Below are 27,858 nucleotides of genomic sequence, written 5' to 3'. Positions count from 1 at the left end.
GATTACTGAATGCTTTGGCATCCCCTGAAATGTGCCCCTGTGTTAGGTGCCTCATTCTCCTCTCTGTGTTTCCCAGCCTGGCACCAGCGCTTTATGCACGAGCTTTAGAGGCACCACAAAGAAAAGGAAGATCCTGTGGGGGATGGAGAAGGGGGCATGCAGGGTGTCAGGGGAGACCTGGCAAGGGAGTTATTACCTGAGCCTCAAAGGGGAAGACGTTTCCAGTAGGAGGCCCCGCATCTGGAGAGCGTGGAAGTGTGATAGGGTCCCCGGAGGAAGGCAGTGGGCCAGTGATGCTGGAGGGGCACGTGTAAGCTGGGGATGAGAGTGGGGTGGAGACTTGGGAAATGAAATGGCAGAAATAGCCTGGGAGCAACTTGTGGAGGACCCGATGTGAGGGTTAACGTCCATCTGTGGGCAATGGTGAGATGGTGGCCTAGTGAAGGTTATGCGCACAGCAAATATTTGTTTCTACAGTGCTGTGAACAGTGTGGGGTGTGGATGAGAAGAAGACCTGGAGCCCGGAGAGCACCTAGGATGCTGGGATGCTGTGATGGCCACCGAAGAGGATATAACTGGGCTGGTGCAAAAACCAACCGCAGGGAGGCAAGAAGGACTTGAGACAGATTGAGGAGGTAGAATTGATGGAGTCCATCCTTCCTGGAGTGACGGTTTTGAGCTTGGTCTCCAGAAGCCAAATTGTGGCTCTGCCACCTACTGACTGAGTGACTTTAGGAAAGTTTCTTTTCTTTTTTTTTTTTTTTTTTTAACATCTTTATTGGAGTATAATTGCTTTACAATGGTGTGTTAGTTTCTGCTTTATAACAAAGTGAATCAGTTATACATATATCCCCATATCTCCTCCCTCTTGCATCTCCCTCCCTATCCCACCCCTCTAGGAAAGTTTATCCTCTGGGTGCCTCAGTTTCTCCATTTGTAACATGCGGATAATGTTAGTAACTACCTCATAGGACTACCATGAAGATTGAATGAGTTACTATTTGTGAAGCACTTTGCACTCACCGGGCACAGAGTAAGTTCTAAATGAGTGTTTGTTAAAATAACAGATATAAATAAAATGATGTTGCAGATCATCTTTCCGAGGCATTGTCAAAGAAGACGAGGATGAAATTCCTGGACTTTTTAGTGTGGAGTCACTGTGAAGTACAGGAAGAATGCCTGGGGTCTGGGTAGTTGAGAGATCCTGAGTATGTTATTCGTGCAAGGGAAAACTCTGGCCCTGGGGACCTGGGGCAAGATGCTATAAGTTTGCAGAAACAAAGCCGAGAGCTCAGTGGGATCCAGAGCTCCCTGCAGGTAGACCTGAGAACTGGAGGAACGCCCACTGTCATCTCAAGTGGGCTGTCCTTGTCCTGCTGTGGTTCCTGAGGGACCACCTCAAAGATTGCCAGAAAGCTTGGCCGCTGTTCTCTCATTTCCCGAGACAGAGTCTGATGACTCAATTTGCTGCAGGAATTTGGTCAATTGCTGGGAAAGATTTATTGGCTTTTGCAATTTTTTTTTGGAGTCAGTTTTATAGAAACACTGTCATAAAACACTGTGGACACCCACGGCAGGTTCACATCCATTGACTTGACCCTCTCTGCCTGGAATTTCACAGTTGCTTTTCACAGGCTCATTGCTCTGCCTGGAATGCTCACCCCCAACCTCCAGTAACTCCTGTTCTCCCTCTGGTCTCAGTTCTAACGTCACGTCCTCAGAGAAACTGTGTCCAATCCCCTAGACTTTATATGCCCCCTGGCACCAGGTGCCTTTCCTCTGTGTCCTTTGCCATGGTTTGTAATATGTTCATTTTGGGGATTATTTGCATGTTTCCTATTTTTTCCCCCTGGACAACAAGCTGCATTAAGGGCAGGTTTTATTTATTTTTTTGTTCACCATTGTATCCTTGATGTCGACGGGGTGCCAGGACATTATCAGTGCTCACTAAATGTTTGTTGAACACAGTTATATTTTTGTTGAGTAGTGAATGACTGCATCGATACAAGGCTATACACTCCAGCCACCCAAAGTGTCTCCTGGTTTTCTGGATCCATAGGGATTCCTTTGGTAGTAAATGGTCGGGGTGTTTGAGCTACTTTCAGATCAGGATTTATAATCTATAAATTTCTTCAGGGATTTCTTCCTGCAGACTCAAGCTCTTACTTGGTCTCTGGAGTAGTAAGCTGAGTGGCACAGAATCAGAGCCTCTCATCTCAAGTGGGCTGTCCTTGTCCTGCTGTGGTTCCCGAGGGACCACCTCAAAGACTGCCAGGGGTGCTGGTCTCTTGTCCAGGGGTGGGAGTATCACACAGAGTGGAAAGAGTTGAGTCCCCTTAGTTTTGTCGCACCCTATTAGTAATGGGGAACGATGCCATCAAGGTGTCATCAGTTCTAATGTGACTGGCTGTATTAAATGCTAGAAATAATAATGGGAGAAATGTGAGCGTCTCTTTGCTGCAGTGTGCGTTGCTGAGGAAATGAAGAACGTTGCATTCAAACCCTCATTTCTCCTTCTAACTACAAGGGGTTTCAAACGACTTCATACCCATTATTTCCCTCTTGTAAAAACTCAGGCTGCAAAGTACACCAGCAGGTGGCGCTGCTACCCTTCCTAAGAATCACGTGGTTCTCACTGGAAGACAGTGACATCTGGATTATGGACCAAAGATGATCAAGCCTGATATTTATGACAGTCTAGTTACAAACCCCCAAAGAGAAAGGTTTATGATGGTGTAATTTATATGCTTTCTTTAAAAGTCACATGAAGCTAGTTTGTGTAAGCAATCTGTTTGCCACATAAAAATGTCCTCTTTTAGTTTGGGAAAGTCACCTTGTGAAAGAAAGGATGACCCGAGCTTTGGGAATAGTGATTTAACGGGACCCAAATTCACACGTCATTTCAAGGTCATCTGAACTGCTAGGGGTCGTAGGAACTTGGACGTGATTTCTCAGTGAATATGGAAGCAAGTAAGGGAGGTTGAAAAATGATTATGATAAATGAAGGGGGGGGACATTTCATAGTTATTACACTAAATATCGAAATCTGGTTTTAGCTCAAGGGAGGCCTTCAGAGAGAACCTACAATGAGCAGGAAGTTAAAGGGAAGCAAGTGGCCTCATCTGCAGGGGTGTAGCTGGTTCATCTAACTCTGGGATACGGTCCTGGTTTGAGGGGCCTGGGCTTTGGAAAATCTGTACCGCCTAACCAGAGATTGCTCCTGAAGGCCTCTCCATTTCCAGCTTGGGTTTCTCTCAGGGTTTTGTCATTGCAGACTGGAGTGGATGGTCACATCAGTAACACCAGACCCCTTCTCTTCACATAGCTCGAGGCCTTTCTGCTTCTGTTGCTGAAACAGAGGCAGATGGTGAGACAGGGCTCTGCCTCCCCAGGTGGGTGATGGCCCTTCACTGGTCTCCAGGGTGGCCCGCCCAGGGCTGTGGGTACAGTGATCACCCCACTTTTCTTGCATCATCCAAGCTTCTTTGATTACTTACTGATAATCCCCATATTTTTCTCTCAGGCCATTTGATGACCAACACAGGGGCAAACTTAAATCACTGCCAGGGGCAATGGAGGAAAGGCTGCTTCCGGGACCCCCTCCGAAGTGGAATGATAACAGTGGAAACAGGAAAGCGGGTGATCCCTCGAGCTGAAGGCGTGTGTCTCATTCAGGTTGCTGGCCACAAACATTTCCTGGGAAACAGCATTCTTAGCACCTGTTTCTTTAGTCCTGGGGCTGTTTCCAACACCTCCAATTCTTTCATATTAGTGAGGGAAACAAAGTTTACTTCCCTGCTGCTTCAAGCTAGCAGAGTGGGAATTCTGTTAGAAGTTGGCCCTGCACACTTTGAGGCTTGGTTGGGAGTTTGATTTGGGGAAGCTAAATAACGATCAATCCACTGCTTTTTAAAACAAAGGCAAATATTTCATGTCAGGAGTCACATGCAGCCTCCCTGACAGATGATCTACGAATCTTTCTTCCTTGTGAAGAATAAAACCTTCCAAAGCTCTCCAGTGTTTAGGAATTTGCCTCCCCTCATGGTGGCCTCTCCAAGGCGGAAGTGCTGCCAATGTCGGGGATGTGAGGAGGGGTTCCGGTTGCCTGAGACCCGCACCTGTGCCTTGGCCCCAGCTTAGAACAGGGCTCTGCTGTCTTGGGGGCTGGATTGGGCAACACCAGGCATATAAGCATGGGCAGATGTTGGGGTGTTTTGAGCAGAAACAAGAGGCCTACTCCTCTTTGCTGGGGTGGGATTGATTAACGCGGGTGGGACCAATGCAAATTCAACCAGCCAAGTCGCCTGCTGGCAGGCGAGCTGGTGTTTGAATACTTTTTGTAAAGACTTCGTGGAGGTCTTTAAAAACAGGATGAAGTTCCCATGTGTCTGGAGGTTTAGTGGGAGGTCTTCCTATAAGCCTGGGTGTGGATTCGATGAACCCTCAAAGTCTTTCAACGTTCTGATTCTGTGGTCAAGATTCAACAGACACATGTGGCCACAAAAGAAATAAAATAGGGATCTAATGGAAAGTTTTATGTTCTGTATCTTTAGTTCCTGCCTATTTCCAAATGGGAGATAATCTCCTGTAATGCTGAAAGCTTGGGCCTGTTCTGTCTCTTTGAAGAGCTCAGTAGGATCGGTTCTCTTCGTCTTCGTCTTAGCATTCTACTTTAATGTAGAAACATTTATTCCAAATTCTTTTTAAAAACCTGAAGCAAAGGGTCTGAGAAAATGTACTATTCCAGGATGTTACAGATGTACTTATTTGTTCATTTTTATTGCATTTTTTTGGATTGAGGTATAGTTGATGTACAATATTACATAAATTTCAGGTGTACAACATAATGGTTCACAATTTATTAAAGGTTATATCCCATTTACAGTTATTATAAAATATTGGGTATATTTCCCGTGTTGTACAATGTATACATGTAGCTATTTATATTTTTATTATTATTTTGCGGTATGCGGGCCTCTCACTGTTGTGGCCTCTCCCGTTGCGCAGCACAGGCTCCGGACGCACAGGCTCAGCGGCCATGGCTCACGGGCCCAGCCGCTCCACGGCATGTGGGATCTTCCCGGACTGGGGCACAAACCCGTGTCCCCTGCATCGGCAGGCAGACTCTCAACCACTGCGCCACCAGGGAAACCAACTATTTATTTTATACATAGTAGTTTGTACCTCTCAGTCCCCTACCCCTGTCTTGTCCCTCCTCCCTTCCCTCTCCCCACTGGTAACCACTGGTTTGTTCTCTACATCTGTGAGTCTGCTTCTTTTTTGTTATATTCACTAGTTTGTTGTATTTTTTAGCTTCCACATGTAAGCGATATCATACAGTATTTGTCTTTCCGACTATTTCACTCAGCATATTGTCCTCCAAGTCCAACCGTGTTGTTGCAAATGGCAAAATTTCCTTCCTTTTTTATGACTGAGTAGTATTCCATGGTGTGTGTGTGTGTGTGTGTGTATACACCACATCGTTATCCATTCATCTGGTGATGACACTTAGGTTGCTTCCATATCTTGGCAATTGTAAATAATGCTGCTTTGAACACTAGGGTGCATGTATCTTTTCAAATTATAGTTTGGGTCTTTTTGGATATATACTGAGGAGTGGAATTGCTGGGTCATATGGTAGTTCAATTTTTAGTTTTTTGAGAACCCTCCATAGTATTTTCCACAGTGGCTGCAACAATTTACATTACCACCAAGAGTGTTATGATGTTTCCCTTTTCTCCATATCACAGATGTACTTTTTTGAAATCATTCACTTAAACCCCTCACCCCTAATTTCATCAAAATAATTTGGTTTTCTGTTAACATTTAAAATTTGTCCCAAAAGAAATAACAAGTGTCCAAAACAAACCAAAAATCCAACAAGTGTTTTATAGAAACTGTCTTTTTCTTTGGAGGTGCTTCTTGCTTGAAACAAGAGGATCTTGTGGTTTGATAAAATATGTTTTGAATACCCAAGGAGGGCCTCCTTTTGAAGGCTTATACACTGCAGTCTCTCTCAAGATTTGAACTTACTCAGAGAAGAAAGGTGAACTGCATTTGTTCCAAGTAAAATATACATCCGTATTATTCACCATCGCACCCCTATTCCATTATAAACAAATACTGACCTTGTTCTTCTGATGTGAAGCCAAAGGGGGTGTGAAATATAGCAAGGAGAACAGTCTGATGCAGAAATACGAACATTCCAACCAACAGAAACACAATATTTAAAAGGAGTAGAGAAGGTCCCTAGTTGGTCTTTCTAATTCCTATTCTGTTGCTGAATAGGAAGGTAATGCAGTAGTGATCAGCCACTTAGGGAAAATTGCCTACGTTATTTCAGATAGCCAGTTGGATTTTTTTTTTTTTCTTTAGGATCTGTTTCTTGGAAGTTCTTTTATTTCTTTCTTTAGTCCTCAAGAACTTCTTCTGAGAACTGTTTTTTTGGTGAACTTTTGACCTAAATACTAGAAACCGTTTCCATTTGGATGCCGAGCAAATTTCCTCCTTTCAGAGGGGCTGGGAGCTACTCCCCTAATCATGATTTTTCTCAGCATGACATCTTAGTAAAAGGCTTTTGAATGGAAGAGAAACTTGGCAAATGTAATATTAGAAAAAAGAAGAGGAACACAAGTTGGGAAAAGATGCTCCAGATGTGGGGTTTTGATGTCAAATGAAAACCACTCCCAGTGTTCAGTATTTTCTTTTGTAAAGTCGGGATAAAAGGTGAATTAAATGAGATAATACAGTTGTTTCTCCTACAATGTAATGTATGTTTTCCTAAAAATTGAGACATGATAGGATTTCGTGCAATAAAAAGGGTGGGGCTCATGGGAAAAATAGAATTGGGTGGAACGTTCAACACCTGTATAGTCTAGTAAGGAGTACTCTTCTAAAAACCTAATAAAAGTTTTAAACATCTTAAATCCCTAACAAATTAAAAAAAGACTATGGTACCTACAGCATTTCACCTTTCAGAAAGCACGAGGTTTTCTTGGTGGCGTTGTACAGTGAAACGTGCGGGCTTCTGAGTTATGGAGAAGAGGCGGAGGGAAGGCAATCGGAGGACAGCATGCTATGGCCCCAGGGGTGCTCTGGTTTGCTGGTCCTGTTTTCCTTCTGCATTAACTTAAAAAAGAAATCCAGTGTTTGTTGTTTTGCCATTTCCTCCTTTCTTTAAGAAGCTGCACCTATGGCTCCAGGTGAGATGGGAGACCACAGAGCGCCAGCTGCTGTGCATGGTGTTGGATGCGTGGCTTTCCGGGCCGTGCAGGTGCCCGGCACCTGATGCCTGCCGCCCGTGGCTCGGGCGAGCTCAGCCCTGGTGCACAGCGACACCATCAGCCTCTGCACCAGCAGCAGCAGTGCTTTATGCAGCCTCCTCAGGCTTGTTCAGGAGACTCTGCAGCCCTTACAGTTCCTTCTGCTCAACAGCTTTCTTTGATTTTTGCTGCACTGTCACCGATGGTGCACGATGTCGATTTCCTTAGGCCTCTTGCTCTTGCTCTTGTGATATCACACGTTCTCCTGTTTCTTTCTACATGTCTTATCATTGTAAGCTCCAGAGACGGACTGCCCTGTCTTCTGAGCACATTTACCTCACTCTACACAACAGATTTAAAGTTATATATAAGCACAAATAAATGCAACATCTTTAAAGTTGTATAGGAATAAAAAAGATTAATTGAATCTTTTTTTTTTTTTTTTTTTTTTTTGCCCTTGCCATGCAGCATGCGGAATCTTAGTTCTGTGAACGAACAGGGATGGAATCCGTAACCCCTGCAATGGACGTGCTGAGTCTTAACCACTGGACCACCAGGAAAGTCTCTGAATCATTGTTTTTTAAAGACTAGTGCATTTATTCCTAAACCTACATGCAAACCAAACTCTGGGTGAGCTATTTAAAAATAAGGATTCCATGGGGCTTCCCTGGTGGCGCAGTGGTTGAGAGTCCGCCTGCCAATGCATGGGACACAGGTTCGTGCCCCGATCTGGGAAGATCCCACATGCCGTGGAGCGGCTGGGCCCGTGAGCCATGGCCGCTGAGCCTGTGCGTCCGGAGCCTGTGCTCCGCAATGGGAGAGGCCACAACAGTTAGAGGCCTGCGTACCGCAAAAAAAATAAATAAATAAAAATAAGGATTCCAGAGCCCACCCCTAGACCTTGCTAAGTCTACCTGTCCAGGTGAGGGAATCAGCATGTCATGTTCAAAATCTCTCCAGGCTACTTAGAGGCACACCCCTGGCTAAGAAATGTTGACTTAGAAGTTTGACATGAGCCGTTAATCTCTACATGCAGTTGGTGTCAGGCTGATAAATTATTGACGGAAATGCAAAATGTGAAAATGTGTGAATCTTGAGGGTTGATTAAAAGTTGAAGCTGGTCTTGCACTCAAGTCTTTCAAAGCATATTTCAGATATGTTAACCAATTATCAATTCTGTATGATTAGTTCAGGTGGGAAGGACAAAGCATGGCATAGTTTGGGTATGTTTATTTTTCCAATGCACTCATTCTTCTTAATGAATTAAATTAATTTCGATTGTCATGTGTTGAAGGGTAATGGACCCATAATGACCATTATGAGTGAATTAGGAACTTCCCCAAAGATTTTGAAAACACTATGTTTTGAAATTAAATTGACACAAAACATCAATGTACCATTTGGAATCTTTCTGAGGCCCCTGGTACGCCCCAGCACACACAGCATTACTGCTTGGGGTCACCCTCTAAGATTCCTAATAGCTCTGTCTTAAGTATTTTCTCTCCACTTGGCAAGCCTGGCTGGTCACATGGAGGCCATTCACAGCCACACGTGGTCCTCGTTAGCACTTCATTGCCCTGCATCACAAAGTCTAATTCCCCATTGATTAACTGAACATTCCCCATTGATTAACTGAATTCCCCATTGATTAACTGAACATTATCAGCAGCTTTGGAGTAGACTTACTGAGAAGGTCAGACCACTAAATGCAGGCTGAAGGTGCCATGGTGTAGCATAAAGGCTCTGTTTAGGATACTTCTATTTTATGATGACTAGCGTTTAATGTGTGGACTTTCCCCTAGAGTGGTGGGTGCCTGTTCAATGATTCCCTTTGCTTCATATTATTGGGAAACACCTTCTCTATTTAAAAATTCATGTTTTGAGGATTTTCTTTAGAGCCCGTGGTAAAAAAAGGCAGATGTTGACTTTATTTTCTTTCAGTGGTGAGCAGGGAGCCAATAAAAACTAGTGTGAATTCCCATTTTTGCCACCTTCACCCATTACTTGACAGTTGGTACAGATAATGAAAAATACAGTTAGAAATTTGGGAAATTCGAAAAACTTTGTATGAAGGGAGACTTCAGAGAGGCTATGTTGTATAAAAACACATCTGGTATAAAAAGGGAAATTTGATTTTCTAGTTCACGGAGGGAAAAGTGATTAGACTGCAGTGTTCAGGAGAAACTCAGAACATATCTAACTACATTGATGAGTAGTAATGATTTTCGTTTGATCAGACACGTTTTTTTAGAGCAGAACAAAAGCTGGTATTATTTGGACATATGCAAAGCAACAGCCAGCCAGTCTGGTGTTGTAATCATAGCAAGCCATGGTGTTGGGGAGTCTATGTGGATACCACCTCCGGCGTCTGCACGAGGACACATTTTAGACCCTTGAGGGTGTTCTGTATGTGCTGCTGGCTCCAGTGGAAGTTGGGCTGGGCCTCGGATGGGCCAGAGGTTTGCAGGGTTCGATCTTGAGATGCACATGCTGTGAAAGCAAAAGAAGTCTAAATCTTGCATTCCCAATGCAACATCACCTTCAAGGGGGTAAATATTGTTCTTGGGAGGCAAAAAAAGTCTTACTCTTTTTTTTGGTATACGAAGCATACATATATTAATACATTCATAAACAGATGTGTAGTATATCTGTGGTATTAAAATATCATTAGGAAGGGCAACTAGGAATAAAATAGTTTAATAAGGCTCCTTGGAGGGCAACAATGAAAGAAACTTTAGCAACACTGGTCTAAGTGGAGGGGACAATTTGTCCCTGATGCTGAAGTCCGAGTGAGTCAAAGCACTTCTGTTGTCCGGAACCTTCTTTCCAAGTAAGTCCATGTGTAGAAAGACACAGGCCCATGGGAGGGAATGTCATCAAACTCTCATGAACAGCTCTGCTGTTTCCCTTCTGACATCCTCAGAGGGGTTCCGTGTGTGTTTGGAGCTCCCGGGAATATGAGTGAAGAAAGAGCCAGAATCTACGTCTTCTGGTTCCTGTCTGCACCTGCTCGTGAAGGACCACAGCTCCTCCTGAAAGCCCTCCTCAGTTATTTCTGGGTGGCCCTAATTAGGTTTCTCTCAAGTGCCTGGGACTCAGGCTCTTCATATTTTCTTCTCCAGTGTCTCTGTTTGTGCCCACTGCTCTCTGTAATTAAGGGAGGGACTTGTCCCTGTCTTGTCGCTGGTGCCGTTCACCTTGAAGGGTCCCTGGACTCCCCACCCTTCACTGAAGCCCCAGAGACGCCTCAGAGAAAGGGACCCAGTCCTCTCCTCCTCAGGGGTCTGATGGAGCATCGAGGGTGGGCTGGAGCAGGGGCTACATCCTGCCCTCCATTGTTTTCATCTTCTCCATCCCGCTTCCAAATTCATAACATAACATGACTTTCTTCTCACATGATCCCTGTGTCCCCATGCGTCATAGTCTGTTCAGGCTGCTGTAACAAAATACCACAGACTGAGTAGCTGATAAACAACAAAAATTTATTTCCTACAGTTCTGGAGGCTGGAAGTCCAAGGTCAGGGTGGCAGCATGGTCTGGTGAGGGCCTTTTTCCAGGTTGCAGGCTTCTTGTTGTGTCTTTTTTTTTTTTCTAACATCTTTATTGGAGTATAATTGCTTTACAATGGTGTGTTAGTTTCTGCTTTACAACAAAGTGAATCAGTTATACATATACATATATCCCCATATCTCCTTCCTCTTGCATCTCCCTCCCACCTTCCCTATCCCACCCCTCTAGGTGGTCACAAACCACCTAGCTGATCTCCCTGTGCCATGCGGCTGCTTCCCACTAGCTATCCACCCTACGTTTGGTAGTGTATATATGTCCATGCCACTCTCTCACTTTGTCACAGCTTACCCTTCCCCCTCCCCATATCCTCAAGTCCGTGCTCTAGTAGGTCTGTGTCTTTATTCCCGTCCTACCCCTAGGCTCTTCATGACATTTTTTTTTCTTAGATTCCATATATATGTGTTAGCATACGGTATTTGTTTTTCTCCTTCTGACTTACTTCGCCCTGTATGACAGACTCCAGGTCCATCCACCTCACTACAAATAACTCAATTTTGTTTCTTTTTTTTTTTTACATCTTTATTGGAGTATAATTGCTTTACAATGGTGTGTTAGTTTCTGCTTTATGCCAAAGTGAATCAGTTATACATATACACATGTTCCCATATATCTTCCCTCTTGCGTCTCCCTCCCTCCCCGCCTCCCTATCCCACCCCTCTAGGTGGTCACAAAGCACCGAGCTGATCTCCCTGTGCTATGCGGCTGCTTCCCACTAGCTATCTACCTTACGTTTGGTGGTGTATATATGTCCATGCCTCTCTCTCGCTTTGTCACAGCTTACCCTTCCCCCTCCGCATATCCTCAAGTCCATTCTCTAGTAGGTCTGTGTCTTTATTCCTGTCTTACCCCTAGGTTCTTCATGACATTCATTTTCTTAAATTCCATATATATGTGTTAGCATACGGTATTTGTCTTTCTCCTTCTGACTTACTTCACTCTGTATCACAGACTCTAGGTCTATCCAGCTCATTACAAATAGCTCAATTTCATTTCTTTTTATGGCTGAGTAATATTCCATTGTATATATGTGCCATATCTTCTTTACCCATTTATCTGTTGATGGACACTTAGGTTGCTTCCATGTCCTGGCTATTGTAAATAGAGCTGCAATGAACATTGTGGTACATGACTCTTTTTTAATTTCAGTTTTCTCAGGGTATATGCCCAGTAGTGGGATTGCAGGGTCGTATGGGAGTTCTATTTTTAGTTTTTTTCAGGAACCTCCATACTGTTCTCCATTGTGGCTGTATCAGTTTACATTCCCACCAACAGTGCAAGAGGGTTCCCTTTTCTCCACACCCTCTCCAGCATTTACTGTTTGTAGATTTTTTGATGATGGCCAATCTGACTGGTGTGAGGTGATACCTCATTGTAGTTTTGATTTGCATTTCTCTAATGATTAGTGGTGTTGAGCATCCTTTCATGTGTTTGTCGGCAATCTGTATATCTTCTCTGGAGAAATATCTATTTAGGTTGTCTGCACATTTTTGGATTGGGTTTTTTGGTTTTTTGATATTGAGCTGCATGAGCTGCTTGTAAATTTTGAGATCAATCCTTTGTCAGTTGCTTCATTTGCAAATATTTTCTCCCATTCTGGGGGCTGTCTTCTTGTCTTGTTTATGGTTTCCTTTGCTGTGCAAAACCTTTGAAGTTTCATTAGGTCCCATTTGTTTATTTTTGTTTTTATTTCCATTTCTCTAGGAGGTGGGTCAAAAAGAACCTTGCTGTGATTTATGTCATAGAGTGTCCCGCCTGTGTTTTCCTCTAAGAGTTTTATAGTGTCTGGCCTTACGTTTAGGTCTTTAATCCATTTTGAGTTTATTTTTGTGTGTGGTGTTAGAGAGTGTTCTAATTTCATTCTTTTACATGTAGCTGTCCAGTTTTTCCAGCACCACTTATTGAAGAGGCTGTCTTTCCTCCATTGTATATTCTTGCCTCCTTTATCAAAAATAAGGTGATCATACGTGCGTGGGTTTATCTCTGGGTTTTCTATCCCATTCCATTGATCTATATTTCTGCTTTTGTGCAGTACCATACTGTCTTGATTACTGTAGCCTTGTAGTATAGTCTGAAGTCAGGGAGCCTGATTCCCCCAGCTCCGTTTTTCTTTCTCAAGATTGCTTTGGCTATTTGGGGTATTTTGTGTTTCTATACAAATTATGAAAATTTTTTTTCTAGTTCTGTGAAAAATGCCAGTGGTAGTTTGATAGGGATTGCACTGAATCTGTAGATTGCTTTGGGTAGTATAGTCATTTTCACAATTTTGATTCTTCCAATCCAAGGACATGGTATATCTCTCCATCTGTTTGTATCATCTTTAATTTCTTTCATCAGTGTCTTATAGTTTTCTGCATACAGGTCTTTTGTCTCCTTAGGTAGTTTTATTCCTAGGTATTTTATTCTTTTTGTTGTAGTGGTAAATGGGAGTGTTTCCTTAATTTCTCTTTCAGATTTTTCATCATTAGTGTATAGGAATGCAAGAGATTTCTGTGCATTAATTTTGTATCCTTTTACTTTACCAAATTAATTGATTAGCTCTAGTAGTTTTCTGGTAGCATCTTTAGGATTCTCTATGTATAGTATCATGTCATCTCCAAACAGTGACAGCTTTACTCCTTCTTTTCTGATTTAGATTCCTTTTATTTCATTTTCTTCTCTGATTGCTGTGGTTAAAACTTCCAAAACTATGTGGAATAATGGTGGTAAGAGTGGGCAACCTTGTCTTGTTTCTGATCTTAGTGGAAATGGTTTCAGTTTTTCACCATTGAGGACGATGTTGGCTGTGGGTTTGTCATATATGGCCTTTATTATGCTGAGATAAGTTCCCTCTATGCCTACTTTCTGGAGGGTACTTTTTTTTTTTATCATAAATGGGTGTTGAATTTTGTCTAAAGCTTTTTCTGCATTTATTGAGATGATCGTATATTTTTTCTCCTTTAATTTTTTAATATAGCGTATCACGTTGATTTTTTTGTGTATATTGAAGAATCCTTGTGTACCTGGGATAGACCCCACTTGATCAGGGTGTATGATCTTTTTAATGTGTTATTGGATTCTGTTTGCTAGTATTTTGTTGAGGATTTTTGCATCTATGTTCATCAGTGATATTGGCCTGTAGTTTTCTTTCTTTGTGACATCTTTTTCGGGTTTTGGTGTCAGGGTGATAGTGGCCTCGTAGAATGAGTTTGGGAGTGTTCCTTCCTCTGCTAAAAGTATTTTGGAAACGTTTGAGAAGGGTAGGTGTTAGCTGTTCTCTAAATGTTTGATATAATTTGCCTGTGAAACCATCTGGTCCTGGGCCTTTGTTTGTTGGAAGATTTTTTTTTTTGCAGTACATGGGCCTCTCCCTGTTGTGGCCTCTCCCGTTGCAGAGCACAGGCTCCGGACATGCAGGCTCAGCGGCCATGGCTCATGGGCCTAGCCGCTCCGCGGCATGTGGGATCTTCCCGGACCGGGGCACGAACCCGTGTCCCCTGCATCGGCAGGTGGACTCTCAACCACTGTGCTACCAGGGAAGCCCTGTTGAAAGATTTTTAATCACAGTCTCAATTTCAGTGTTTGTCATTGGTCTGTTTATCTTTTCTATTTCTTCTTGGTTCAGTCTCGGAAGGTTGTGCTCTTCTAAGAATTTGTCCATTTCTTCCAGATTGTCCATTTTATCAGCCTATAGTTGCTTGTAGTATATCTCTCATGATCCTTTGTATTTCTGCAGTGTCCATTGTTACTTCTCCTTGTTCATTTCTAATTCTATTGATTTGAGTCTTCTCCCTTTTTTTCTTGATGAGTCTGGCTAATGGTTTATCAATTTTGTTTATCTTCTCAAAGAACCAGGTTTTAGTTTTATTGTTCTTTGCTATCATTTCCTTCATTTATTTCTGAATTGATCTTTATGATTTGTTTGCTTCTGCTAACTTTGGGGGTTTTTTGTTCTTCTTTCTCTAATTGCTTTAGGTGTAAAGTTAGGCTGTTTTTTTGAGATGTTTCTTGTTTCTTGAGGTAGGATTGTATTGCTATAAATTTCCCTCTTAGAACTGCTTTTGCCGCATCCCATAGGTTTTGGGTCGTTGTGTTTTCATTGTCATTTGTTTTTAGGTATGTTTTGATTTTCTCTTTGATTTATTCAGTGATTTCTTGGTTATTAAGTAGTGTATTGTTTAGCCTCCATGTGTTTGTATTTTTCACAGATTTTTTTCCTGTGATTGATATCTACTCTCATAGCGTTGTGGTCAGAAAAGATACTTGATATGATTAAATTTTTAAAAATTTCCCAAGGCTTGATTTGTGACCCAAGATATGATCTATCCTGGAGAATGTTCCATGAGCACTTGAGAAGAAAGTGTATTCTGTTGTTTTTGGATAGAATGTCCTATAAATATCAATTAAGTCCATCTTGTTTAATGTATCATTTAAAGCTTGTGTTTCCTTATTTATTTTCATTTTGGATGATCTGTCCATTGGTGAAAGTGGGCTGTTAAAGTCCCCTACTATGATTGTGTTACTGTCGATTTCCCCTTTTATGGCTGTTACCATTTGCCTTATGTATTTAGGTGTTCCTATGTTGGGTGCATAAATATTTACAGTTGTTATATCTTCTTCTTGCATTGATCCCTTGATCATTATGTAGTGTCCTTCTTTGTGTCTTGTAATAGTCTTTATTTTTAAGTCTATTTTGTCTGATATGAACATTGCTACTCCAGTTTTCTTCTGATTTCCATTTGCATGGGGTATCTTTTTCCATCCCCTCAATTTCAGTCTGTATGTGTCCCTAGGTCTGAAGTGGGTCTCTTGTAGACAGTATACGTACGGGTCTTGTTTTTGTATCCATTCAGCCAGTCTATGTCTTTTGTTGGAGCATTTAATCTGTTTACATTTAAGGTAATTATTGATATATATGTTCATATTCCCATTTTCTTAATTGTTTTGGGTTTGTTATTGTAGGTCTTTTCCTTCTCTTGTGCTTCCTGCCTAGAAAAGTTCCTTTAGCATTTGTTGTAAAGCTGGTTTGGTGGTGCTGAATTCTCTTAGCTTTTGGTTGTGTGTAAAGGTTTTAATTTCTCTGTCAAATCTGAATGAGATCCTTGCTGGGTAGAGTAATCTTAGTTGTAGGTTTTTCCCTTTCATCACTTTAAATATGTCCTGCCACTCCCTTCTGGCTTGCAGAGTTTCTGCTGAAAGATCAGCTGTTAACCTTATGGGGATTCCCTTGTATGTTATTTGTTGCTTTTCCCTTGCTGCTTTTAATATTTTTTCTTTGTATTTAATTTTTGCTAGTTTGATTAATGTGTGTCTTGGCGTGTTTCTCCTTGGATTTATGCTATATGGGACTGTGTACATCCTGGACTTGACTATTTTGTTTCCCATTTTAGGGAAGTTTTCAACTACAGTCTCTTCAAATATTTTCTCAGTCCCTTTCTTTTTCTCTTCTTCTTCTGGGACCCCTATAATTCAAATGTTGGTGTGTTTAATGTTGTCCCAGAGACTGTCCTCAATTCTTTTCATTCTTTTTTATTTATTCTGCTCTGCAGTAGTTATCTCCACTATTTTATCTTCCTGGTCACTTATCCATGCTTCTGCCTCAGTTATTCTGCTATTGATTCCTTCTGGAGAATTTTTAATTTCATTTATTGCATTGTTCATCATTGTTTGTTTGCTCTTTAGTTCTTCTAGATTCTTGTTAAACGTTTCTTGTATTTTCTCCATTCTATTTCTAAGATTTTGTATCATCTTTATTATCATTACTCTGAATTCCTTTTCAGGTAGACTGCCTATTTCCTCTTCATTAGTTTGGTCTGGTGGGTTTTTACCGTGCTCCTTTATTGGCTGTGTGATTCTCTGTCTTCTCATTTTGCTTAACTTACTGTGTTTGGGCTCTCCTTTTCACAGGCTGCAGGTTCGTAGTTGCCGTTTTTGGTGTCTGTCCCCAGTGGCTAAGGTTGGTTCAATGGGTTGTGTATGCTTCATGGTGGAGGGCACTAGTGCCTGTGTTCTGGTGGATGAGGCTGGATATTGTTTTCTGGTGGGCAGGTCTGCGTCCGGTGGTGTGTTTTGGGGTGTCTGTGACCTTACTATGATTTTAGGCAGCCTTTCTGCTAGTGGGTGTGGTTGTGTTCCTCTCTTGCTAGTTGTTTGGTATAGGGTGTCCTGCACTGTAGCTTGCTGGTCGTTGAGTGAAGCTGGGTGTTGGTGTTGAGATGGAGATCTCTGGGAGACTTTTGCTGTTTGATATTATGTGGAGCTGGGAGGTCTCTTGTGGACCAGTGTTCTGAACTCGGCACTCCCACCTCAGAGGCACAGGCCTGACCCCCAGCTGGAGTACCAAGATCCTGTCATCCACACGGCTCAGAATAAAGGGGAGAAAAACAGAAAGAAAGAAAGAAAGAAAAAATATATATAAAGTTATTAAAATAAAAAATAATTATTAAAAATAAAACAATTAAAAAGTAATACAAAAAGAAACAAAGAAAGAAGAGAGCAGCCAAACCAAAAAGTAAATCCACCAATGATAAGAAGTGCTAAAAACTATACTAAAAATACCCCAAACAGAATGGCTGACAGAACCCTAGGACAAATGGCAAAAGCAAAGCTATACAGACAATATTACACACAGAAACATACACATACAGAGTCACAAAAAGAGGAGAAGCAAAAAAATATATATATATTGTTGCTCCCAAAGTCCACCTCCTCAATTTGGGATGATTCATTGTCTATTCAGGTATTCCACAGATGCAGGGTACATCAAGTTGATTGTGGAGCTTTAATCCGCTGCTCCTGAGGCTGCTGGGAGAGATTTCCGTTTCTCTTCTTTGTTCTCACAGCTCCCGGGGTTCAGCTTTGGATTTGGCCCCGCCTCTGCGTGTAGGTCGCCGGAGGGCATCTGTTCTTCGCCCAGACAGGACGGGGTTAAAGGAGCAGCTGAGGGCTTCCCTGGTGGCGCAGTGGTTGAGAGTCTGCCTGCCAATGCAGGACACACGTGTGCGTGCCCCGGTCCGGGAAGATCCCACATGCAGCGGAGCGGCTGGGCCTGTGAGCCATGGCCGCTGGGCCTGCGCGTCCGGAGCCTGTGCTCCGCAACGGGAGAGGCCACAGCTGTGAGAGGCCCACATACCGCCAAAAAAAAAAAAAAAAAAAAAAGGAGCAGCTGATTGGGTGGCTCTGGCTCACTCAGGCCGGGGGGGGGGGGGGAGGGAGGGGCACGGAGTGCGGGGCAAGCCTGCAGCAGCAGAGGCCAGCATGACGTTGCACCAGCCTGAGGCGCGCCGTGCGTTCTCCCGCGGAAGTTGTCCGTGGATCACGTGACCCTGTCAGTGGCGGGCCGCACAGGCTCCCGGGACACAGGCTTCTTGGTGGTGGCAGCAGCAGCTTTAGCGCCTCATGCCCGTCTGTGGGGTTCACGCTGATGGCCGTGGGTCTCTGGAGCTCCTTTAAATAGCGCTGTTAATCCCCTCTCCTCGCGCAGCAGGAAACAAAGAGGCAAGAAAAGGCCTCTTGTCTCTGGCAGCTCCAGACTTTTCCCGGACTCCCTCCCGGCTAGCCGTGGCGCACTAGCCCCTTCAGGCTGTGTTCACGCCGCCAACCCCAGTCCTCTCTCTGGGATCCGACCGAAGCACGAGCCTCACCTCCCAGCCCCCGCCCGCCCCGGCAGGTGAGCAGACAAGCCTCTCGGGCTGGTGAGTGCCGTCCTTTGCCTTACCCAGGTACGTGGGGAGTTTCTTGCCTTTTGGGAGGTCTGAGGTCTTCTGCCAGCATTCAGTAGGTGTTACTGTAGGAGTTGTTCCACATGTAGATGTATTTCTGATGTATTTGTGGGGAGGAAGGTGATCTCCGCGTCTTACTCCTCCGCCATCTTGAAGGTCTTCCTTGGGGTTTCTTACATTTACAAAACAGAAATAGAGTTACAGATGTAGAAAACAAACTTATGGTTTGTTTTCCCAAGGGGGGAAAGGGGGGAAGGGATAAACTGGGAGATTGGGATTGACATATACACACTACTATATATAAAATAACTAATAATAAGCTACTGTATAGCACAGGAAACTCTATTCAATGCTCTGTAATGACCTATATGGGAATAGAATCTAAAAAAGAATGGATATATGTATAACTGATTCACTTTGCTGTAAAGCAGAAAGTAACAACATTGTAAATCAAGTATACTCCAGTAAAAATTAATTTAAAAAATTAAAAAAAATAAAAGCACTAATCCATTCATGAGGGCTCCATACTCATGACCTAATAGCATAACCCACGTCCTAACCCTATCACACTGGGTTTGGATTCGGGCATGCAGATTTTAGGAGGATGCACATTCAGACCATAGAACCGTGTAAGTGAACTCATTCATTAGACACAGGTGAGGGAATACCCTTGGCTCCATAGCTAGCCTGCTGTCAGTCTAGGTGCCCCTAGGATCACCCAGCTACAGCTGCATGCTAATGATCAGCCAGTGGGGAATGTGGAATCTAGCAGGGGTCCACGTGCAGTTGGGGTGTCCTTTGCTTCGAGGGAACTCACTAATTTGTTAACACTTAGCCTCAAATTCCCAGAATTTTCATGGGTTTCTTTTTATTGGAAAAGTGTTGATAAGTACCCTGGCTCATTAAGAAACTGTAAACACCCAGAGAAAAGGAATGGAAAAGTGAAATTCCTGAAACTTTTAACAGAATATGAGAGATATTTTTAAAGAGTGGCAGAGGAGACAACCGGGAGTTGGGAAGGGGCTAGCTAGGGAGGTGAGTGATTAGGGCACCTCCCAGGATCAGGAGAACTAGGGTGGCAAATGTACAGTGGGGCTCAGCCTGCCTCAGCCCTGGAGCACAAGCCGACCTTCTTGGGTAGCACTGGTTTACAGCCCTATGACAAAGTCTCTTAGGAGATTTTCTTTGGGGATAAAAACCTTCCATTTCATAATGAAATCAAAGTAGGAGTTGGGTTATTATTACAATCCTTTTGTGCCAGCTTTGCTGCACTATATCGCTGAAGAAATATAGGATTATTTTAAACATTGTCTTCTTACTTTCTTTAACTGTGAAATTAGTGCATTTGCCCAGGAGCTAAAGAAAAAGTATGATGACCATAAAGGGAATCAGGAAGTAGGTGCTGGAAGGAGAATGAATGCAGTTTGCCTATTTCCAAGGATAGTATTATGTCTGACTGTTTGCCTGATCTCCACCTCCATCTCTGTGTAATCACACATAGCACAGGCACTGACCAGTCAGAATGCCTGCCTCTATAGGTGCCAGGCATTAACCTTTTATTTGCTAGACTATACAGATGGCTGGGGAGGGAGGGAGCCCTCAGGTGGTGTAGAAGTATTTCAACCTTTTAAGAGCTGGTGCGGCCATATTGGTGAATATTTACTTAAAACTTTTCCTTTATTTACACTTTCCTTTAATTAGCTTTTCCTTTTATTAGCATTTGGTTTGTTTATTATGATTTTCTATGGGGCTGGGGGCAGGAGATGAAATGGTGCCCATGTTTTGTTTTTTCTTTATATTAAATATATGGGCAATGATGGAAATGTAGGGAGACCTTGGTTGGGTGAATATGGCCAGGGCCAAGGAAACCATGAAAGCCAAATGGTTTTGCTATTGGAGCCCTCCTGAGTTTTGAAAGCTGTTTGCAAGAGTGATTTATTTGCAAAGAGCTACTGCAGGAAAGGTTTTTTTGTATCTGCTGTTGAAGGCCACCCAGTTCAACAGTGTAAAAGTTCCTAGGATCAAGTATGATTCCAGACTCACTGTTTAGTTATTCGAAGACTCATTGGTCTTTTTAAGATGGTGAATGGAATTAAAAAAAAATGAGTAAGGCCTTTTTATGCTCTATTTAGTTCAAACAGTCCAAAAGTGCCAAGAAAACATTTTCAAGTTCATGTCTTACATGGTAGACAACTTTGAGCTTGAAGGACCGTAATGTTTATCATTTTACTGTTTTTATGATTCTGCTCCTCATGGTGGGATAAGATCGTTTTTCCTGGGGAGTGACATAGAGCCACTGTTCATTTCTAAACTTTAATTAGATCTGAGAGTTTGAAAAGTACAATGATACTTCTTTTCTCAGGATTGTACTTCAAGTTCTAGTTTTTTATCTTACAACTGTTGGAGTCATATATAGGTTTATGGTTTGAAGTGGCACGGAAGTATTATTCATGGTTCAGTTAAAGTAAGAAATTCTATTCCTTTTACTCAAAGTGCTGTAGTAGAGAGCTGGATCCCACCTGTGAATACTGGGAAGAGTGGTTCTGGTAATAACATTTCCTTTTGTCGGCCACCCACCCTTCTAGCATCAGTTCCAATCCATACTCATTATTTTCTCTTCAAATCCTCACTGTTGAGAGTTAGCTTTCCCTATTTGAATTCACCCTACTGAGTGCATCATACTTGGAATGCCTTATGGCAAGTAGTTTGTACTATAGCAAATTGTGATGAAGGATTATTTGCTCATTAGAATTTGTCCTTCAGGCATGAGCCTATAGCACATCATTCATTCATTTATTCAATGAATATTTCTTTTTGTTTAATATTTTATTTATTTATTTATTTGGCTGTGTTGGGTCTTAGTTGCGGCACGCGGGATCTTTGTTGAGGCATGCGGGATCTTTATTGTGACATGTGGGCTTCTCTCTAGTTGTGGCACGTGGCCTCCAGGGCATGTCGGCTCTGTAGTTTGCAGCACAGCCTCTCTTGTTGAGGCGTGCGAGCTCAGTGGTTGTGGCTCACGGGCTTAGTTGCCCCGTGGCATGTGAGATCTTAGTTCCCCAACCGGGGATCGAACCCACGTCCCATGCATTGGAAGGCGGATTCTTTACCACTGGACCACCAGGGAAGTCCCTTCAATGAATATTTCTTGAATGTCTGGTATGTGCACCATGTCTTTTATATGATAAGGACTGAATAACTATTGGGTGAATGAATGAAAGAATGAATAAATACCAGTCAGTCTATTGGTGTCCACCATCCAGCACTGAATGAGAGACAAACTCCTAGACATTGTGGAACTTACAATCAGGTGGCGAAAGAGGATAGATATTAAAAATGATGTACAATTCCATAATCAATATATTTATATTGTATATTTTATAAGTATACAACTAATCATTTAGCTGTCACTACTGTAATAGGTACTAAGGAAAGACATTTGGTGTGCTGAGAAGGGTTAATAGAGGGACCTGACCCAGTCTGGGAGGGAGGACAGGTTTCCCTGTGGAGGTAGCATTTGAAAATGAGACCTGAAGGATGAGTAGACGTTACACTGATGAAATTTTGGTGGGGAGTACTTAGAGTTCTCCAAATATTATGGCATCTTTGCATCTCTTGAGTCTAGCACAGTGTCTTATGCCAAGTAGGTACTCAATAAAAGTTAAAAAATACATTTAAAAAATAAATACCAAACACCTATTATGGGTCACCCACCTGAGGGGTATAGGGTGAGTGTGCCCTTCCTACCGTCTCGTCGTGGTTCCTTCTTTATGTCTTTGGTTATAGAATATCTTTTTTTGGCAGGTTCCAGTCCTTTTTTTATCGAGTTTTTATCCAGTTTTTTTTTTAACTGTTTAGCAGTTAGTTGTGATTTTGGTGTGCTCATGAGAGGAGGTGAGCTCAAGGCCCTTCTGCTGTGTCATCTTGTCCGTCTTCCACTAAACACCTGTTGTGACCCAGGCACGGGCTGTGTGTTAGGGACAGGGTGGGTGGGCACTGAGGATGTGGAGTGGGGCAGGGAGGACTTTCCTGCAGCATCTTCTGCAAACATCATGGCTTCTGCCCTTCGCTGCTGCCCCACTTTCTCTTAACAGATTCCCTTGGCTGCCTCTATTCAGACGAACTGAGTCCATTGGCATGAACTTCCTCAAGTTTCTACCTCCACTCTACGATGTCTCCTCTTTGCCCTCTCCGTGCTCAACTTATCACTAACCTCAGGGGCACCTCTGCCCTCTCTCCAGACTGATTCCTCCACCAGCGTTCTCGATTGGACCCTCTTGGACCTCTTTCAGGACTGTGCTCGAATTGCTGAATCCAAAGGAATCCTCATTACCCCTCTCTTTTTGTTTATATCCTTAGTGGAGTTTGACTCCGTTGACCATGTCTTTGCATTTGAAGCGCTCTCCAGCCTCAGAGACTCTTTCCGTGGTAACATGACCTCTTGGTCTTCCTCCAGTTGGTGAATATTCTGTTCTCCTCCGTCTCTGTGTTGGCCCCTCCTCCTCCGCTTGCCCCTAATATGGTGGGGAGGGGGGACTCCAGGTTCTGTCTTCTGCTTTATTCTCTCTCGATACACTCCCTCAGAGACCTGACCTACCCCTTTGCCTTAAACTGCCACGTATATGAATATGGAGCCCAAATCCATAGTTTCAGTCCAGACTTCATTCCTCGGCTTCAAAATGATTTATCCATTGTCTTCTGGACATCCCCACTTGTCTTTTATTCAGTTGCTTCAAATTCAGTGCGTTTAATATTGAGCTCATTCTTTTCCCCACAAGCCAAACCTGTTCTTCATGTTGTAAATATCACTGCTTTATGCCCTGTGATTCCAACTGGAAAGCTGACAGTCATCTTTGACTCCGCCGTTTCCATTTTTTCAGTTCCTAATTGATGAATATGTTGCATGCATTCTCAAAGTGTCTTCTTTATGACCCTCCTATCTGTTCTTCTACTGATTTATTTCAGGCTTTCCTCATTTCTTATCTGCATCATTCCAACAGCCTTCTAACTGGGACCCCTCCCCACTTCAGTGTCAGAACTCTCCAATCCATCTTCCATGTGGCTATTAGAATGAGCTTTCCAAGATACAAATCTGATGATGTCTCTCTTACTTGAAACCATCGCTAAGGATAACCTTTAAATTTTTTAGGTGGCTTTCAAGGTATTTCATATCTGGACCTTGTCCACTCCTCTGGTCTTAACATTTTCTACATCTCACCATCTGCTGTAGTTTCTTATACTATTTCATGACTCCATGCTTTGCACTTGTGTTTTCCTCTGTGTGGAAAGCTGTTTTCTCCTTCGACTGCCGTGTTAATATTTGGGCCCTTCTTAACATTTAGTGCAGGGACCAGGCGTGTCTCAGGTTTAAGTGCATGTGCATATCTGTATGTGTGTGAGTGATATAATTCCCTCATAAACACTCAGGACACAAACCCAATTAATTTAAGAGTTAGGGAGGGAGATATACATATTATAAGTCTCTGGGGGGGGGGTCTTTGGTTATGTGTATGTCATCCTTCCTAAATTATCCCCCTTAAACACAAGAGTCCTAACACATTGGTTAGGAATTCTTCTTCCACATAGTAGGCACTCAGTAAAAACTGATGGTTGATTGATTATCTGACATCGAATGGAGCAGGTCAAAAGTCATTCACAGCTTGGGCTTCCCTGGTGGCGCAGTGGTTAAGAATCCGCCTGCCAGTGCAGGGGACACGGGTTCAAGCCCTGGTCTGGGAAGATCCCACATGCCTCAGAGCAACTAAGCCCATGCACCACAACTACCGAGCCCACGTGCCAGAACTACTGGAGCCTGGGCACCTAGAGTCCATGCTCTGCAACAAGAGAAGTCACGGCAATGAGAAGAGTAGCCCCCGCTCGCTGCAACTAGAGAAAGCCTGCGTGCAGCAATGAAGACCCTGAGCAGCCAAAAATAAATAAATTAAATAAATTAAAAAAAAAAAAGTCACTCACAGCCCAATGATTCAAAGGGGGTGAGTTGGGGGCAGGGCACAAAGCTGTGAATCAGGCCCCAAAAAGAGTGAATTAAAAATAGGAAGCTTCAGGTCTGTTGTTGGTTTCCTCATTCAATGTCCTGGAATATTAATAGCATGAAGTGATAACTGGTCATCAGGTGGTAAATACCTACGTTGCCAGGGTAGTGGGTAGAACGTGGGTCTTACTGACTATTCTGTGTCATTTCTTATTTTGGCAAAGTGAACCCACGGGTCAAGGGGCAAGTTTATTATCTCAAAGCTGTCTCCTAGCTATCTATTTCTCTTAGTGAACATGAAAGAAAAGATAAGAAAAATACACATACCTCTCCAACTCTGAGGACGCACAGGCTCTTGAGAACAAGTCGGATTAGTGACTTTGAGAATGCCTGCTAAACCCCAATAAAGCCTGAGAAGAAGACTTGGTATTTCTTTCTAGTTGGCAGAGAAAAAGGCAGTTGGGGTAGAGATGAAAGCCAGTGTTAATAAATAGGATAGAAGGCTTGACTCTTTCTAAATGTGCTGTGCAATTTGCTAATAAAACCACTTATTTATTTTAGCAAAGCCGTAGGTTTAGCCAGACTTTGGTTTTAAAGGTTTAGTATAATTTCAGCATCATTTACTGTAATCTAGCTCTTAAAGTTTTTGACCTTAAGAATCTTGAGAAGAAATAAAGTAGGAAATATATTGGATGTATAAAAAGTGGAGGCAAAATTTTCAATGGAAATTTAACGGTAAAGAGTCAGCTGGAAGCAGATTTCAACTTGGTTCTCAAATTAATTTTCATCTGAGAGAGTTTCTAGAGGAATGAGCCTATTTATTTGGCTATGTGAAATGTCAAACTCCAGGCAGGCAGTCAAACTCCCTAATCCTGTCAGGTTTCCTCCCTTGAATAGGAAGGCCAAAAACAAAAACCCTGGAGAACTTGGTAGGGCCGCTCTGGAGAATAATTTTAAATTAGTGTGACTTTGAAGTGGAGTTCCTGTTGATCCTCCTGAATCTCTACTAGAAGAGAGTATCCATCACCTAACTGCTGAGGTTTAAAGTGTTATGTAGCCCGAGCGCCATTCATTGGAATGACTAGAAAATCTGCTCTTCCCATCAGGCTTCCTTCCTGGCAGCACAATCCTTGGATTGCTTCCGTCATGGACTCCCATGCCCTGTTGTAGGGGTTCCTTTGAGGTCCTTTGAATCCATCAGGTGGAGTATCTTGCATGTCTAAGGAATCTCAAAGGCGAATCGGTCCACCGGGCTTCTTCCTCAGGATTCCACTTACAGGTCCAGAAGGGCCAACTGTTTCCTCATCACAGAGCTAAAACAATCCAGGGTTTTCCAACATCTTTGCAGACATGAAATTACATTAATTTGATCTGATGGCTTTAAATCTCCCTCAGACATCCAGGATGGCTCATGTTCAGTTTGAGAGGTGTGAGCTATTTCCCTAATAATTAGAGATGTTGAGCAGCTTTTCACGTGCTTCTTGGCCATCTGTATGTCTTCTTTGGAGAAATGTCTATTTAGGTCTTCTGCCCATTTTTGGATTGGGTTGTTTGTTTTTTTAATATTGAGTTGCTTGATCTGTTTATATATTTTGGAGATTAATCCATTGTCCGTTGATTCATTGCAAATATTTTCTCCCATTCTGAGGGTTGTCTTTTCATCTTGTTTATAGTTTCCTTTGCTGTGCAAAATCTTTGAAGTTTCATTAGGTCCCATTTGTTTATTTTTATTTCCATTACTCTGGATAGGTCAAAAAGGATCTTGCTGTGGTTTATGTCATAGAGCGTTCTTCCTATGTTTTCCTCTAAGAGTTGTGTAGTGTCCAGTCTTACATTTAGGTCTTTAATCCATTTTGAGTTTATTTTTGTGTATGGTGTTAGGGAGTGTTCTAATTTCATTCTTTTACATGTAGCTGTCCAGTTTTCCCAGCACCACTTGTTAAAGAGACTGTCTTTTCTCCATTGTATATCCTTGCCTCCTTTGTCACAGATTAGTTGACCATAAGTATGTGGATTTATCTCGGGGCTTTCTATCCTGTTCCATTGATCTATATTTCTGTTTTTGTGCCAGTACCATATTGTCTTGATTACTGTAGCTTTGTAGTATAGTCTGAAGTCAGGGAGTCTGATTCCTCTAGCTCCATTTTTTTCCCTCAAGATTGCCTTGGCTATTTGGGGTCTTTTGTGTCTCCATACAAATTTGTTCTAGTTCTGTAAAAAATGCCATTGGTAATTTGATAGGGATTGCACTGAATCTGTAGATTGCTTTGGGTAGTATAGTCATTTTCACAATGTTGATTCTTCCAATCCAAGAACATGGTATATCTCTCCATCTGTTTGTGTCATCTTTGATTTCTTTCATCAGTGTCTTATAGTTTTCTTCATAGAGTTCTTTTGTCTCCTTAGGTAGGTTTATTCCTAGGTATTTTATTCTTTTTGTTGCCATGGTGAATGGGATTATTTCCTTAATTTCTCTTTCTGAACTTTCCTTGTTAGTGTATAGGAATGCAAGAGATTTCTGTGCATTAATTTTGTATCCTTTTACTTTACCAAATTAATTGATTAGTAGTTTTCTGGTAGCATCTTTAGGATTCTCTATGTATAGTATCATGTCATCTGCAAACAGTGACAGCTTTACTTCTTCTTTTCTGATTTAGATTCCTTTTATTTCGTTTTCTTCTCTGATTGCCATTGGCTAGGACTTCCAAAACTATGTTGAATAATAGTGGTGAGATGGTGAGAGTGGACATCTTTGTCTTGTTCCTGATCTTGGAGGAAATGGTTTCAGTTTTTCACCATTGAGAATGACGTTTGCTGTGGGTTTGTCATATATGGCCTTTATTATGTTGAGGTAGGTTCCCTTTATGCCCACTTTCTGGAGAGTTTTTGTCATAAATGGGTGTTGACTTTTGTCAAAAGCTTTTTCTGCATCTATGGAGATGATCATTTGGTTTTTATTCTTCAGTTTGTTAATATGGTGTATCACATTGTTTAATTTGTATATATTGAAAACTCCTTGCATCCCTGGGATAAATCCCACTTGATCATGATGTATGACCCTTTTAATGTGTTGATGGATTCTGTTTGCTAGTATTTTGTTGAGGATTTTTGCATCTATATTCATCAGTGATATTGGTCTGTAATTTTTCTTTTTTTGTAGTATGTTTGTCTGGTTTTGGTATCAGGGTGATGGTAGCTTCATAGAACGAGTTTGCGAGTGTTCCTTCCTCTGCAGTTTTTTGGAAGAGTTTGAGAAGGACGGGTATTAGCTCTTCTCTAAATGTTTGATAGAATGCATCTGGTCCTGGACTTTTGTGAAGCCACCTGGTCCTGGACT

General features: G+C 42.4%; 1 protein-coding gene across 6 annotated transcripts in view; it reads left to right on the top strand.

Annotated features, from left to right (window-relative positions):
- The window catches only part of LOC111163420 (uncharacterized), a 423,524-nt gene that overhangs the window by 89,997 nt on the left and 305,669 nt on the right, over nt 1–27,858 (top strand). The window contains exon 4 of one of the 6 annotated variants that reach the window (XM_089921801.1): nt 478–27,858. This exon is cut by the window's right edge and continues 12,387 nt beyond it. The exons of the other annotated variants lie outside the window; for them this stretch is intronic. Within the exon in view, the coding sequence (XP_089777927.1) occupies nt 478–485 (8 nt within the window). The 3' untranslated portion in view covers nt 486–27,858. The remainder of the gene's footprint in view (nt 1–477) is intronic. 6 annotated transcript variants of the gene reach the window in all.

The sequence above is a fragment of the Delphinapterus leucas genome, chromosome 12 (assembly GCF_059928025.1).
Source record: "Delphinapterus leucas isolate spDelLeu-1000000601 "Yukka" chromosome 12, BTC_Dleu_Yukka2, whole genome shotgun sequence".
NCBI lineage: Eukaryota > Metazoa > Chordata > Mammalia > Artiodactyla > Monodontidae > Delphinapterus > Delphinapterus leucas.
Note: the sequence above shows the minus strand (reverse complement) of the source record. Positions and strands in the feature narration are given on the sequence as shown.